At 40.6% G+C, this 15,159-nt stretch overlaps 1 protein-coding gene across 3 annotated transcripts in view; it reads right to left on the bottom strand.

Moving 5' to 3' along the window:
• The window catches only part of WDTC1 (WD and tetratricopeptide repeats 1), a 71,649-nt gene that overhangs the window by 46,890 nt on the left and 9,600 nt on the right, over positions 1–15,159 (bottom strand). For all 3 annotated transcript variants that reach the window (XM_059376799.1, XM_059376798.1, XM_059376797.1), the window contains exons 2-3: positions 3,399–3,547; positions 1,875–1,958 (exon numbers count right to left, since the gene is read on the bottom strand). In XM_059376799.1, coding sequence (XP_059232782.1) covers positions 1,875–1,958; positions 3,399–3,446 — 132 coding nt within the window. In that variant the 5' untranslated portion in view covers positions 3,447–3,547. The remainder of the gene's footprint in view (positions 1–1,874; positions 1,959–3,398; positions 3,548–15,159) is intronic.

Raw genomic sequence — 15,159 nt, 5'->3', positions numbered from 1 at the left:
ATATGCTAGCAGTACCCTTCTCATCTGGCCAACCAAAACTGTTTCTACATATTGCTAAATATCCCCTTGGAGGTAAAAATCTTTCATGCCCTGTCCCCAGATGCACCAGAAGGAAGTACTTTGAGTTATGTTCTGAAGGAAATATGGAAAGAAACTCCAAATCAATAAAGGATAAATAAATGTCTTAAAAATTATGTTTTCAAAGAATTTTTAGAAATATGTAAGCAATCATGATATAAAAGTATAAAAGAGTTTACCAAACTATTTAAATGGTATGAGCCTCATTTTGTAGGCAAAAAAAAAATTTGTATTAAAAAACTGGAAGGGGTCGCCTGGGTGGCTCAGCGGATTAAAGCCTCTGCCTTCAGCTCAGGTCATGTTCCCAGGGTCCTGGGATCGAGCCCCACATTGGGCTCTCTGCTCAGCAGGGAACCTGCTTCCTCCTCTCTCTCTCTGCCTACTTGTAATCTCTATCTGTCAAATGAATAAATTAAGAAAAAAACCTTGAAGACTTAAGAATCATGAACTAGCTTTCTATGATCCAGGCACTGTGTTGTTAGTGCTTCACACAAATCTCATTTAATCATCACAACAATTCTCAGTTACTGCTCTACTTCACAGATCAGGAAACTAGGGTAACCTGCACAAGACCATATAGCTAGTGAGGAAACAAGTTATACTTTTTTTTTTTTAGATTTTACTTATTTATCTATTTGACAGAGACAGAGATAGGGAGAGAAGGAACACAAGCATAGAGAGTGAGAGAGGGAGAAGCAGGCTTCCTGCTGAGCATGGAGCTTGACTCAGGGCTGGATCCCAGGACCCGGGGATCATGTCCTGAGCCCAAGGCAGACACTTAACGACTAAGCCACCCAGGTGTCCAGGAAAAAGGTTTTAAAACTAAATTTAGAGGCACCTGGGTGGCCCGATGTGGGGTTTGATCCCAGGACCCTGGGATCATGACCAGAGCTGAAGGCAGACACTTAACTGAGTAAGCCACCCAGGCATCCCAGCAAAGAGAATTCCAACTCAACCCACTGATAACACTAAGTTGGATAGGACATCTAAAAGTCAGATTCAAAACATGGTCTGGAAGAAGGAAAGGGACTGGAACTAACATCATAACATTATAGAGTGTCTCTGTGTTGGACATAATGAAAAAGCTGAACTTCTGGACTGAAGGCCTGGCTTTCCATGGACTGGTCAGGACAACACTGGACAAGGTGCTTGACCTTTCTAAACTTTTTCTTTTTTTTTAAGTTTTTATTTATTTATTGGACACAGAGAGAGAGAGACCACAAGTAGGCAGAGAGGCAGGCAGAGAGAGAGGGGGAAGCAGGCTCCCCGCTGAGCAGAGAGCCTGACGTGGGGCTCGATCTCAGGACCCTGAGATCATGACCTGAGCCGAAGGCAGAGGCTCAACCCCCTGAGCCACCCAGGCGCCCCTAAACCTTTTTTTTTAATACCCATTCCCTAGAACCCCACAACATTACTTTGAAGCTAAAATGAGAAAGCGTGTGTGTGTGTGTAAGTTAAAACACTGTGTAGACTCTAACTTCTTTTGCAAAGGTAGAATAATTATTGTCCAAGCCAATAGTAAAAACAGTGGCACACATTTCAACAATCTTTTTCCAAGCACACAGCAAATAATATATGATCAAGAAACAACTTCTGCATGATCATACCAATCACTAACCTTGATTCACCTGCCTATTTTTACCTGCCTAATAAAACTGTTGGAAAGGAGAGGTAACCATCAGGTGTGACCTGCAGAGAAAAATTTTTTTATGCCTTGAATAATGCAGAGTGTTCTCTACAGACAGAAAATGGGAGACCCAGCCATCTGCATCTAGTATGCAAACTGGATTTCTTACCTGTAGCTCTGCTTCCAGGCCCAGCCGCCTGATAAAGGGGTCAGTGACATGGTAGTGCCGCTCAAAGCTCAGGGCACCCCGCTCCTGGGGGACAGATACAAACTCACAGTTTCATTAATTTAATCCAACATGATTTCCCATGTACCTATTATGTACCCAGCACTGTGCTGGGCACCATAGGATCTACAAAAGTAACAAGAAATTGTTCTGCAGGAGTCTGCACTATACTTGGGTAAGGGTTAGAGAATAATAATAAAAGAGTATAAAATTAAGCACAAAGTTGTGCTGTTGGGTTACAAAAAAAGAAGGAGGAGGAGGAGGAGGAGGAAAAGAAAAAAATGAAAAAAAAAACTGAAAACAACAAATAGGGAGTTTGCATTGTTAGGATGGAGTGGGTGGGCACCATCTTTAGGACACATATTGTGGGGTATATTCATAGGAAAAAAAATAACTTCATCGTCTCTTCAATTCTGATTCTGTGCCTCTAGGAAATGGTCCTTGCCCTTGAGGGCCATCCAGTCCAATGAAATTACAAAAAAACCCACAAATGGACAAAGCCTCCAAAGGATTCAGGGATGCAGGGGAAAAAATACATGAAACAGATTGATGTGCACCAAGTACACAGCTCATGTAGAGGCATATACTCAATCCTTTTAGATGATGATCACAGCATATGCTGCATGCCACTGACTTTTTAAAGATTTTTAATTAAAAAAATTTTTTAGCACTTAACCTTTACGAAGAACTTTCAGATTTCATTCTCTATGATCTGCCCAAAGGCAGACATTATTATCATGTAACAACAGAAAACAAAAGGAAGTAAAATGACTCAAGTCTTATAAGTAATTAGGGTCTTAAGCTCCTGATCCCAGCTTGGGGTTCTTACTACAGAAGCACATCAAGCCTTGATGGAAACTCTTCCATTAAATCCCTGTGGTCTTTAAAAAAAAAAAAAAAATCAATCAATCCATCAATCAATCAATCCCTGTGCTCCTAACAAAGCCTGGGCTACCCTGCTAAATGAACTTGACTGCCTGGTCATTCATTCATCTCACAGAATGTACCAACTGCATAGCTCAGGTGCAGGAGACCCTTAAAGAAAAGAAGAGTTTAAGCTGAACTAGGACTAAGACTCTTCCAGGTTCTGTTTTGTGCACAACTCGGCAGCTAGAACAACATGAAGATGCCGTATTTTCTCCTGCTGTAGCGCCCCCCACAAAAACCTACGTATGCACACACAGTTGTGTATGCACATGCACAACACACAGATGGCTCCCTTCCCTCACCAACTTTCATTAATTTCAGCAGCCCAGGTACAAAGCACTAGGACAGAGGAGTCTCCATGAGTTCCATGTTCGTGGGCAAAAGAAGATGGGAGTCAAGAGACCCTGATTCTAGTCCTGGGTCTGCCACTAAGTAGCTGTGTGACTTCAGGCAAGTCAAGGTCTTCAGACCTCAGCTTCTTCCCCAGTCTGTTAGGAAGAAAGAACCTCATGCTCTTGTACAAAGGTCTAAGGTGCTTACCTTGATCTGCCTACGGATGAGGTCTCTAGTTATGTTGACTTTTGCCATCTTCTCTTAATGGAATTCAACAGCAGGAAGCTATAGAAGGATCTTCAGGACCCTTGAGCATTCCAGCCAAGCCCAGGTCCACAAGACACACATTTAATTACCTGGGGGGAAAAAAAACCATCAAACCTTAAGGGATGGAATAGGGTGGCTTTAGGGCCCTAGTTCTATCCCCTGAAACAGTTCCAACAGCCTACTTAGTGAACTGGCTATTGCCTATGATTTATAACACAGTGAGTTGGCCCTGCTACAGAGTGCTGAAGAGCCTTTGGAAGATGAAAAGGGTGGGAAAGGGGAAACAATGAATCTGAGCCACAGGAAGCAACAAACACTGAAGAGGTCACGTATGCTTCACCAGAAAATGGAGGGCTGGATAGAAGTACGAAGGAAGATGGGAGCATATCCTGAAAATAAGACTAAGACATGTAGCAAGAAAGATGTCAAGTTTCACTTGCTCAGTATGCATCTGTGGCAACCAGTCTTTTAATTATACTTTGAACCCTCGACCCTCATCTTGGCTCTCCCCAAAACTAAATCAGTATCACAGACAACACTAAACCCTCTAATAGATTCACAAAACCCTCTAAGGTGGACAGGAAAGGTAAAGGTGATCATGTCTAAGATTCAATGTGATAAAGAAATCCCTCTTCAATATCCTGGTAGGTAGGCTTTCAGTCTCACCTCTTGAAGCAAAGTACTCCTTTGTTATAAACTCTGATGGTTAGAAAAACCTACTAATTTTATTTATTAGAACTTACCAGTAGAAAATGCAAAATACAAGAAACACAAAACTTCTATACCCAAGCATATTCATCAAAGATTTTGTTTTATTTTATTTAAGTTGGCTCCATGCCCAATGTGGGGCTCAAACTCAGGACCCTGAGATCAAGAATTACATGTTCTACCCATCACAGATTTTCTAAAAATAAAAAAATTAAAAGGACCCAAATTTCCAATGATAGAGTAATGGCTAAACAATGCATAGTCATTTGATATTAAGCAGAATTAGAAAAGCTACTTATTAAAAAAATGCTACGCTACTTATGAAGGAAAAATTCTTACATCACACCAAATGTTTATATGATAACATGATGCTTTTTTAATAAATACTACTACCAAAACTGTGTTTTAAAAAGGAAATACAGGGGTGCCTGGGTGGCTCAGTGGGTTAGGTCTCTGCCTTTGGCTCAGGTCATGATCTCAGGGTCCTGGGATCGAGCCCACATCGGGCTCTCTGCTTGGCAGGGAGCCTGCTTCCCCTCTCTCTATGCCTGCCTCTCTGCCTACTTGTGATCTCTGTCAAATAAATAAATAAAATATTTTTAAAAAAATAAAATAAAAAATTAAAAAGGAAATATATAAATGGGGCACCTGGGTGCCTCAGTTGGTTAAGTGTCTGCCTTCAGCTCAGGTCATGAATTCAGGATTGAGCCTCGCAAAGGGCTCCCTCCAGCAGGGAGCCTGTTTCTCCCTCTCCACTGCTTGTGTTCTCTTGCATTCTCTCTCTCACAAATAATATAAATAAATAAAAATAAAATCTTTAAAAAATAAAAAAGGAAATATAACAACAGCCATCTTTTTTTTTTTTTTTAAGATTTTATTTATTTATTTGTCAGAAGAGAGGAGCGAGAGTAAGCACAGGCAGACAGAGTGGCAGGCAGAGGCAGAGGAAGAAGCAGGCTCCCTGCCAAGCAAGGAGCCCGATGTAGGACTCGATCCCAGGACACTGGGATCATGACCTGAGCTGAAGGCAGTGGCTTAACCAACTGAGCCACCCAGGCGTCCCAACAACAGCCATCTTTGAATAGTAGTGTGACTGATTTTTTTCTTTCTGCTTTGTGATATTTTCAATTCTCTTCTATAAAATCACATTAATATTGAAATCAGAAAAAAAAAAAAGAAGAAAAAAAAAAGGAATGCTAGAGCCAAAAAACCCACTAGGCTTTGAAAGAAAGTTCTGCTCCCTGTTATTTCCAACTTTTGGTCCTGGTTCCACCACTGAAGCTACACAGGAAGTTTAGTCTTTCTTCCCCAGTATGGCTGGGATGATGGCTTTCAGGGCCAAGCCTCTCTGCCAACCCCCTAAGCCAGTAGGATTCCCAAGACCACTTCTCGATCTCCTGGCCTGGGTTTTCCATCAGTGGCACCCCTATAGATTCCTAGCACACCCTCCTGAAATCATCTCTCCACCTGATCTGTAAGCAGACTCCTTCTTTTCCTTTGATATTTAATCACAAAAGAACTCTATATAAACACTTTGCTATTGCAGATTTTTTTCTAGCATTAGGCACACAGTAGGACAATAAAAATCCTGCTACCTGATTAGATGTTCCCATTCAGCCCAAGTTCTTTGGGGTTTATGCAAATACATCAAAATGATATCTTTTGGGATCATAAGCTCTTAAAAGGGCAAAAGCCTTTCCCATAATGTGGGAGACATCTAGCATTGCATCTTAGTGAGCATCACCAGGGAGATATGTAAGTCACTGGCACTGTTTAGGATCACAAAACATGTAACCATGAAAAACACCTAAGGATGCCAACTGGGAACAGCTATAGTTTCATTAAAACTTTCCTAGGGGTCTCAGGCCACCAGATTAAAAATGTGAATTTGGACAAACTGGCATACACTAATGCTGGCCTGCAATTATGTTTATGGCTCTGCTTTGTGATATAATGGTCAACCTCCTCTTCCCCCCCCCAAAAAATACGCAACAGTAATTTCCCTCACAATCACCAAGAACACAGGGTGAGATTTATTGTAAGAGAAAGAACACTAAAGTCAGTGAGAATATCTGGTACTACTAAGTAGGTGGCCTTGGTCAAATCTCAGGCTCTCCACATAGGCGCTCACTGCTGTGTCTCACAGGCACACACTGAAGGGGCCACATATGCCTCACCAGAAAAAGGCCCATATGCTTCACCCCCAACACCTTTTTTCTTGGAAGACTAAAAAGGTCAAATGATATAATGCAGGTAATGTTGTTTTTTATTTAATGTTATTTTTAAAAGAATATAAATACTATGGTCAACTAATCTTCAACAAAGCAGAAAAGAATATCCATAAAAAAAGACAGTCTCTTCAACAAATGTTGTTGAGAAAACTAGACAACCACATGCATAAGAATGAAACTAGACCATTTCCTTAAATCATACACAAAAACACTCAAAACGGATGAAAGACCTAAATGTGAGACAGGAATCCATCAAAATCCTAGAGGACAACACAACCAGCAACCTCTGTAACCTCAGCCACAGCAAATTCTTGCTAGACACGTCTCCATAGGGCAAGGGAAACAAAGGCAAAAACGAACTATTGGGACTTCATCAAGATCAACTTTTGCACAGCCAAGGAAACAGTCAACAAAACCAAAAGACAACCAGCAGAATGGGAGAAGATATTTTCAGATGACATATCAGAGAAAGGGCTAGTATCCAAAATCTATAAAGAACTTACCAAACTCAACACCCAAAGAACAAATAATCCAGTCACAACAGGGCAGAAGACATGAACATACATTACTCCAAAGACATCCAAATGGCCAACAGACACATGAAAAAATACTCAACATCACTTGGCATCAGGGAAATACAAACCAAAGTCACAATCAGATACAACCTCACACCAGTCAGAATGGCTAAAACTAACAAGTGAGGAAACAACAGATGTTGGTGAGGATGCAGAGAAAAGGGAGCCCTGCTACACTGTTGGGAATGCAAGTTGGTGCAGCCACTCTGGAAAATAGTAGAGGTACCTCAAAAAGTTGAAGGTAGAGCTACAATATGACCCAGGAATTGCACTACTGGGTATCTATCCCAAAGGTACAAATGTAGTAATGCAAAGGGGCACCTGCACCCCAATGTTTATAGCAGCAATGTCCATAACACCCATCTATGGAAAGAGTCCAGATGCCCATTGACAAATGAAAGGATCAAGAAGATGTGGTGTATATACACATAATGGAATATTATGCAGCTATAAAAAGGAAATCCTGCCATTTCAACAACATGGATGGAACTAGAGGGTATTATGCTAAGCAAAATAAGTCAATTAGAGAAAAGCAATTATTGTATGCTCTCAATGATATGTGGAATTCAAGAAACAAGGCAAAGGATCATAGGGGAAGAAAGGAAAAAAATGAAACAAGATGAAACCAGAGAGGGAGACAAACCATGAGAGACTCTTAATCTCAGGAAACAAACTGAAGATTGCTGGAGGACAGAAGGGTGAAGGGATGGGGTCACTGGGTGATGGACACTGGGGAGGGCACGTGTTGTAATGAGCACTGGGTATTATATAAGACTGATGAATCACAGACCTGTACCACTGAAACAAATAATATATTATATGTTAATTAATTGAATTTTTTTTAAAGATTTTATTTATTTATTTGTCAGAGAGAGAGAGGGAGAGAGAGCGAGCACAGGCAGACAGAATGGCAGCAGAGGCAGAGGGAGAAGCAGGCTCCCCGCCGAGCAAGGGGCCCGATGCGGGACTCGATCCCAGGACTCCGGGACCATGACCCGAGCTGAAGGCAGCTGCCCAACCAACTGAGCCACCCAGGCCTTCCCTAATTAATTGAATTTAAGTAAAAAAGAATATAAGTACTTTTATCTCCTAAGAAATAGTAAGTTGCCAAATGTACATTTACTATGTACCAGAACTGTGCTAATGGCTTTATATATTTATTCATTCTTCGGCTCATAAATGAGCACAAGAAGCTTCTCCTGTATGCCAGGTAGTATTCCAGGCCCAGGGGATTCAGCAGTGAACAAAAGTTCCTTAAATTTCATGGTACTAACATTCTAGGAGGAGGGGACAGATAATAAACAATAATACAAATACAGTAAGAATATATCCAGTAGGGAAAAGTGCTGTGATAAAAACAGAAAAAGTTGATATTAAAGTGATTGATGGGTTACTTTTAGATGTGAGGTCAAAGAAGATGAAGTACATATTTGTGGAGTTTTCTAGCTGCTCAGCATTTGAAACCCTTCCATAAGTTGGGAGTCTCCCACCCAGTAGTCTGGCAGAGGACAGAATGCCTCCCACTATGAGGTGGGAACGGCAGAGACTAAGATTCTCTGAGGTCCCTTACAGCTAGAGTGCGTGCATATGGCCCAGGCTGTTCCAACCCGACACATCAGCCCCAGACCTTTACTGGGATCTGGTATCAGAGAATCAGAGGACCAGAGGGAGGGAGTTCATGCTGGCAGCAAGGTGTGGCTATAGTAGCCAGTAAAGCCCAGTCAGCTGGTGGTAATGGTGTAAGCTGTGTAAGTGTCAGCAGTGACCTCATGGTTTGTGAATGATTTTGGTTAAAAGTCCTGGTGGCTACCCAACTTCCCTTGTTCTATCTAGCTCATTCTTCAAACCTGGCTTTGTGGCCTTCCTTGATATTTTGTGAGTTTCCCTTATAACCTTTCAAAAATCAGCCAGAGTTGGTTTCTGTTGCTTACACCTACAAATCCCTCCTGATAACAGAGGAGCCCTCAGATGACAATCAAGCTGAAACACGAATGACAGGAAGTCACAAAGGACTTGGGGAGGTTGCTTCTGAGGAGAGAGAACCACCACTGTTAAGGGGAAGATTGGTTCAAAAAGCTTGTATGGTGGATGTTATTACTATCATCATCTTACAGAAAAGGAAACAGAGTCATGACATGAAACAATTTTCACAATGTCACATAGGTAATAAGTGAAGCTGGGGCAGGGACTCAAACCAGAGCTGTATGTACACTCTTTAACCACTTTGTATATGAGAATAAATTATTAGGGTACATAATTTCCTAGAGTAATGATCACTATGAATCAACTAAGTTGTTCCTACTCATTCATTAATTGGCCTAAATTATTAACCTGGTTTGTACCAAGTACCAGGTACTGGACTAGACATGGGGGAATACTGACTGGGATCAAAGACACAGCACCTAAGAAATCAGAGAATCAAAGGCAAGGGACTTTAGCTAAGATAGGTACATACTTAGAGAAACTAAAAGGAACAAAAAAAGTGAAAAAGCAGAGAAAATAGACAAATATAAAAAACCCTCACTACAAGTCAGGTAAATGGTAAAATGGAAAGTAGGATTTAATACAGTATCAGACTGGTAGGCAGAGGTTTAAAAATCAAAATATCAAATTTAATACAACTACTTCTCAGTATTTTGGTGAACATTTCTGTTCCCATCCTGAGAAGAAATGGTAGCACACCAGCACAGTTCATTCTAGAGCACAGCCCATCTCCCCTCTTTCAGGCAACATGGATTCAGTGCCTTCCACAAACTTTTTTAGGCAGGCAAGCATAACTGGAAACCCTTCTAAGTAAAGATTTACTTAAAAGGTTTACATTAGGTGGGAAATACCCCCAAATCTATAGGGGGCATAATCAGTTTCATACTTTGATTAAAAAATCTCTCAAACACAAATATTCAAATCAATAAAGGAACAGTTATTTGAATATGAGGAGATTTAATCACAGTCAAATTTTAAAAGCATTATTTTAAAGCGTGTTCTGGAATTGTCAATTCTATAGAACAAAGAGAACTCACAGATATGGAACGACATGATGGAGACATTTGGAATTGAAGAAAGGAAGTCATATATTTATGATTAAACACTAGAAAAGACTATATTGAGGGGATTTCTATCTCTGGTGCAGTATGCAAATTATATGTTCAGTTCTGCTGAGATGCAAAAGACTGAAATAAGTGACTTCAAGAATCCATAAGATAACATTTCAATGCCTATTATGTCAGCACCACACTTGACTTTGAAAAAACAGCAAAGCAGCAGCCAAACACAGACCCTTCTCTTCAAGAGCACTTCATATAGTTGTCATGAATTGAATATATCAATAGCACCAAGGCTACTGTGACCATTAATACCGTAGATAGACTGAAAAAGGCTAATTTAACCGAAGGACCAAAATGAATAGCTAGGACAGTAAATTCAAAAGGAACAATAGGGGGCGCCTGGGTGGCTCAGTGGGTTGAGCCGCTGCCTTCGGCTCAGGTCATGATCTCAGGGTCCTGGGATCGAGTCCCACATCGGGCTCTCTGCTCGGCAGGGAGCCTGTTTCCTCCTCCTCTCTCTCTCTGCCTGCCTTTCTACCTACTTGTGATCTCTCTCTGTCAAATAAATAAATAAAATCTTTAAAAAAAAAAAGGAACAATAGGAATAATAAATTAAATCTTATTTATACTCATTTATTCATACATCTTAGAAGAAAGCAGAAAAATGACAGGAGGGGAAACAAACTAAACATAAGGCAGGAGGGGCACCTGGGTGGCTTAGTCATTAAGCATTTGCCTTCGGCTCAGGTCTTGATCCCAGGGTGCTGGGATCGAGCTCCGCATTGGGCTCCCTGCTAGGCAGGAAGCCTACTTCTCCCTCTCCCACTCCCCCTGTTTGTGTCCCTGCTCTCACTGTCTGTGTCAAATAAATAAATAAAATCTTAAAAAATAAATAAATAAACATGGCAGGAGAGCAAGAAAGGAGACATGTAAATCACCAGCAAAAAAAACTAGGACAGTAACAGACCACAAGCAACTTTATATGTGTATTCTTCATTCTAAGACTAGCACAGTGAACTGAGTATACCTTTATGTTCACCCTTAAAGCTCTAATGACACTGAAGGCTAATTTGCAGAACATGAAAGCTCAATAAAAAATCTCTCTAGCTAAAGTACAAAGGTTTAGGAATGGCATCTGCTGTCATTGAGGATACTGGAGGCTGGCTCTAGTTGACACTCAATAAAAGGAGGAAGAAGGAAGCTAGTTTCTGGGAATATGAAAAACATAATGACTAAAAGGCACAGAGGAAAACATATGACATAATGTTACAAAGAAAATATGAGCAGCCATGCGCAAGATACTCCTCCCTAAAGATATTCTACTCTTTGAGCCTAAAATGCGTAGCATGTCACCACCTAACGCTATCCGTTCTACAAACTTTTAACTCAGGCTATTGGTGGGGGGGGTGCCTGGGTGGCTCAGTCGGTTAAAGCCTCTGCCTACAGCTCTGGTCATGATCTCAGAGTCCTGAGATCGAGCCCCACATTGGGCTCTCTGCTCAGCAGGGAGTCTGCTTCCCTTCCACTCTCTCTGCCTACTTATGATCTCTATCAGTCAAATAAATAAAATCTTTAAAAAAAAAAACAAAACAAAACCCTAAAACTCAGGCTATTTGGAACTTTTCTTCCATAGGCAGACCTCTATATTATAAAGGAGGCTAGTAAGAAAATTCATTTAACAGCTCAATTTGGAGGAATTAATCTCCTTCATAATGCAAAGGGTATCAGTAATATAATAGCCCAAGGTTAACAAGCCTTAGAACAAAGTACACCTGGCAAAGATTACGCACCTGGAACCAATGATTGAATGGTAATTTCCAAAATAAACATGAGGAACCACCCATTTCAGGTGTGCCACAGTCCTTGGTTGGGCTCTAGTTAATGTAGCAGAAAGGGAAGCAGATTTAAAATACTTAGGCACTTGGGCCTGAAGTCCAGCCCCCTTGTTGTACCAATTAGTACCTACTTAGGCAAGTTACTCAACCTTTCTGAGTTTCAAGTTCCTCATGTGTAATATGGGGATGCTCATCAACTTCAACTGGTTGTTGTGAGGAATAAAAGTGATCAAATATATATGAAGGTACAAAATAGTGCCTGGATTACAGTAGGTGCTCAACAGACATTATCAGCCAAATTTGAACTCCAGTAAGACTTAGCTCCTGATCTATGCGCAGTGCCATGGTTACATTTCTCCCTTACTTCCTTCCCTACCAGAGCGACAAAGCTGACACTGGGGATTCCGTTGTAGGGTGGTGGGGCACACAAAGTGGGATGACTTTCTCACTTCTGCTGAAGGAACTCCATACAACTCCATACCAGAAGGGTTATACAGGATTATTCATAATAGCTAAAAAGCAGAAACCCAAATGCTCATCAACTGATGAATGGACTAACAAAATGTGATGTAGCTATACAATGGAATGTTATCTGGCCATAAGAAGCAGTGAAGTGCTGATACGTGTTACAATATGGGTGAACCTTGAAGACATTATGCTAAGTGAAAGAAGGCCATGAGCTGAGCCGTATACAGGTTTCTCCAGCTATCCAAAAGTAAAGCATTCCTATGAAATCTATCCTAAGCTGCAATGACATAAAGTGAAGAAGCAGTTACCACTAGTTTATATGGAAAGTTTTTGAGCTTTCCCCGACCCCCCAAAAAAACCTCTCTTGGGCTTTTCCACTATCATCTTGCTAACGGATAAAAAAAAACAAAACACTAAATGAAGATAAAGCACAGAGGCTCAGAGTTCAAAGCTATGGTGGCTTGATGTGGAGTGTAGTTACCAGGGGAGAAGCTGGGAGGTGCCATCCTCGATTCTCAGGGTGTGCGCTGCCTCTGTAATGGGCTCACGGCAAAACAAATGACGAAGTATCTGATTTTCACCCTTTTCATAAAAGCAAAAATCCTCTTCATATTTCCTTCGGTTAGCGAGAAAAAGGTGCTAAACGTAGGTCTTTCATAAAAGTGAAGTGGCATAATGTGAACTTTCAAGAATCAAGGGATGCCTATAATTCCATTTACGTGCAAGGCCCAGAATAGGCAAATCTACAGAAATAGAAGATTTGTGGTTCCTTGGGGTTGGGGGGATGGGGTTTAGAGTAGTAATAGCTAAAGGATATTTATTTCCTTTTTTTTTTTTTTAAATTTGAGTGAAACTCACATAATAAAAATTAACCATTTTAAAGTGTACAATTCAGGGCGCCTGGGTGGCTCAGTGGGTTAAGCCACTTCCTTCAGCTCAGGTCATGATCTCAAGGTCCTGGGATCGAGTCCCACATCGGGCTCTCTGCTCAGCGGGGAGCCTGCTTCCCTCTCTCTCTCTCTCTGCCTGCCTCTCCATCTACTTGTGATCTCTGTCAAATGAATAAATAAAATCTTAAAAAAAAAAAAAAGTGTACAATTCAGTGGTATTTAGTACACTCACAGTGTTATGCAACCATCACTTCTAGGTAGTTCCAAGACATTTCCATCGCACCAAAAGAAAATCATACTTATTAAGTAGTCAGTCCCTCTTCCATCCTCCCCCTCATACCTGGCAACCACCAATTAACTTTCCACATCTATGAATTTACCTATCCTATATAAATTTTATATAGGATTTTAAATAATTTTAATATAAATTTATATATGATAGATATAAAATTATATTTCATATAAATAAGATCCTACAATATGTGGCCTTTCGTGACTGGCTTCTTTCACTTATGAAATATTTTGAGGTCCATTACTCTAGCACGTTATCAGTACTTTGTTCCTTTCTATGGCTGAATACTATTCCATTGCACTGCTATTATCACATAGTGTTTATCCATTCATCTGCTGGCTGTTGTTAATAGTGCTGCTATGAACATTTGTATATATTATCTGTTTGACTACCTGCTTTCAATTCTTTTGTGTATATACCTTGGAGTGGAATTCCGAGTCATATGGTAATGCTACATTTAACTTTTTTGAGGAATGGCCAAACTGAATTCCATAGTGGCTGCACCATTTTACAATTTCACCAGCAATGTACAAGATTCCAATTTATCCACATCCTTAACACACTTTTTAAAAAAGATTTTATTTATTTGACAGAGATAGCACAAGCAAGGGGAACAGCAGGCAGAGGGAGAGGGAGAAGCAGGCTCCCCACTGAGCAGGGACCCTGATGCCGGCTTGATTCCAGGACCCTGGGATCATGACCTGAGCCCAAAGCAGAGACTTAATGACCAAGCCACCCAGATGCCCCAAAGTTATTATATTTTTAAAAAGGAACTACTGATACAGCTAACAATATGGGTGAATCTCACATATTCTGAGCAAGCAAGACATAAAAAAGTACATACCAGGGGTGCCTGGGTGTCTGGGTGCTCAGTTGGTTCTGACTCTTGATTTTGGCTCAGGTTGTGATCTCAGGGTTGTGACACTGAGCCCCTCTCAGGCTCTGTGCTCAGCATGGAGCCTGCTTGTCCCTCTCCCTCTGCTCCTCCCCAGCTCACTCTCTCTCTAATAAATAAATAAAATCTTTTTAAAAAGTACATATTATATGATTCCATTTACTGTTGACCTTTGAACAACACAAGTTTGAACTATGTGCATCCAGTTATATGTGGATTATTTTCAATAAATACAGTATAGCACGGTAAGTGTATGATTTTCTTAATAAAATTTTATTTTCTCTATTATAAGATTACAGTTTATAGTCCTTAATACAAAACATGTGTCAATTGTTATCAGTAAGGCTTCCAGTCAATAGAAGGCTATTAGTAGCTAAGTTTTGATGAAGTCAAAAGTTATATGTGAATTTCTGACTACATGGAGGGGCACAGGGTTGGTACTCCTAACCCCCACACTGTTCAAGAGTCAACTGTATATAAAGTTTTAGAATAGGCAAAAATATAGTTTAAAAAAAAAGTGTTGCTTGGGTGCATGGAGATCGACAAGGAAAGGACACCTGAGATTTTCTAGAGTGACAGAAAGGTTCTACATAGTGGTGAGAGTTATGGTCACATGAGTATTGGGGAGATGGGTTACATGAGTATATCCCTTTGTCAAAACTGCACAATCAAGATTAGCAAATTTTAATATTTGTAAATTTTACTTAAAAAAATAGAATGGAGGGGTAGCTGGGTGCCTCAGTGGGTTAAAGCCTCTGCCTTC

The sequence above is a fragment of the Mustela nigripes genome, chromosome 14 (genome assembly GCF_022355385.1).
Source record: "Mustela nigripes isolate SB6536 chromosome 14, MUSNIG.SB6536, whole genome shotgun sequence".
In the NCBI taxonomy this organism is placed as follows: Eukaryota; Metazoa; Chordata; class Mammalia; order Carnivora; family Mustelidae; genus Mustela; species Mustela nigripes.
Note: the sequence above shows the minus strand (reverse complement) of the source record. Positions and strands in the feature narration are given on the sequence as shown.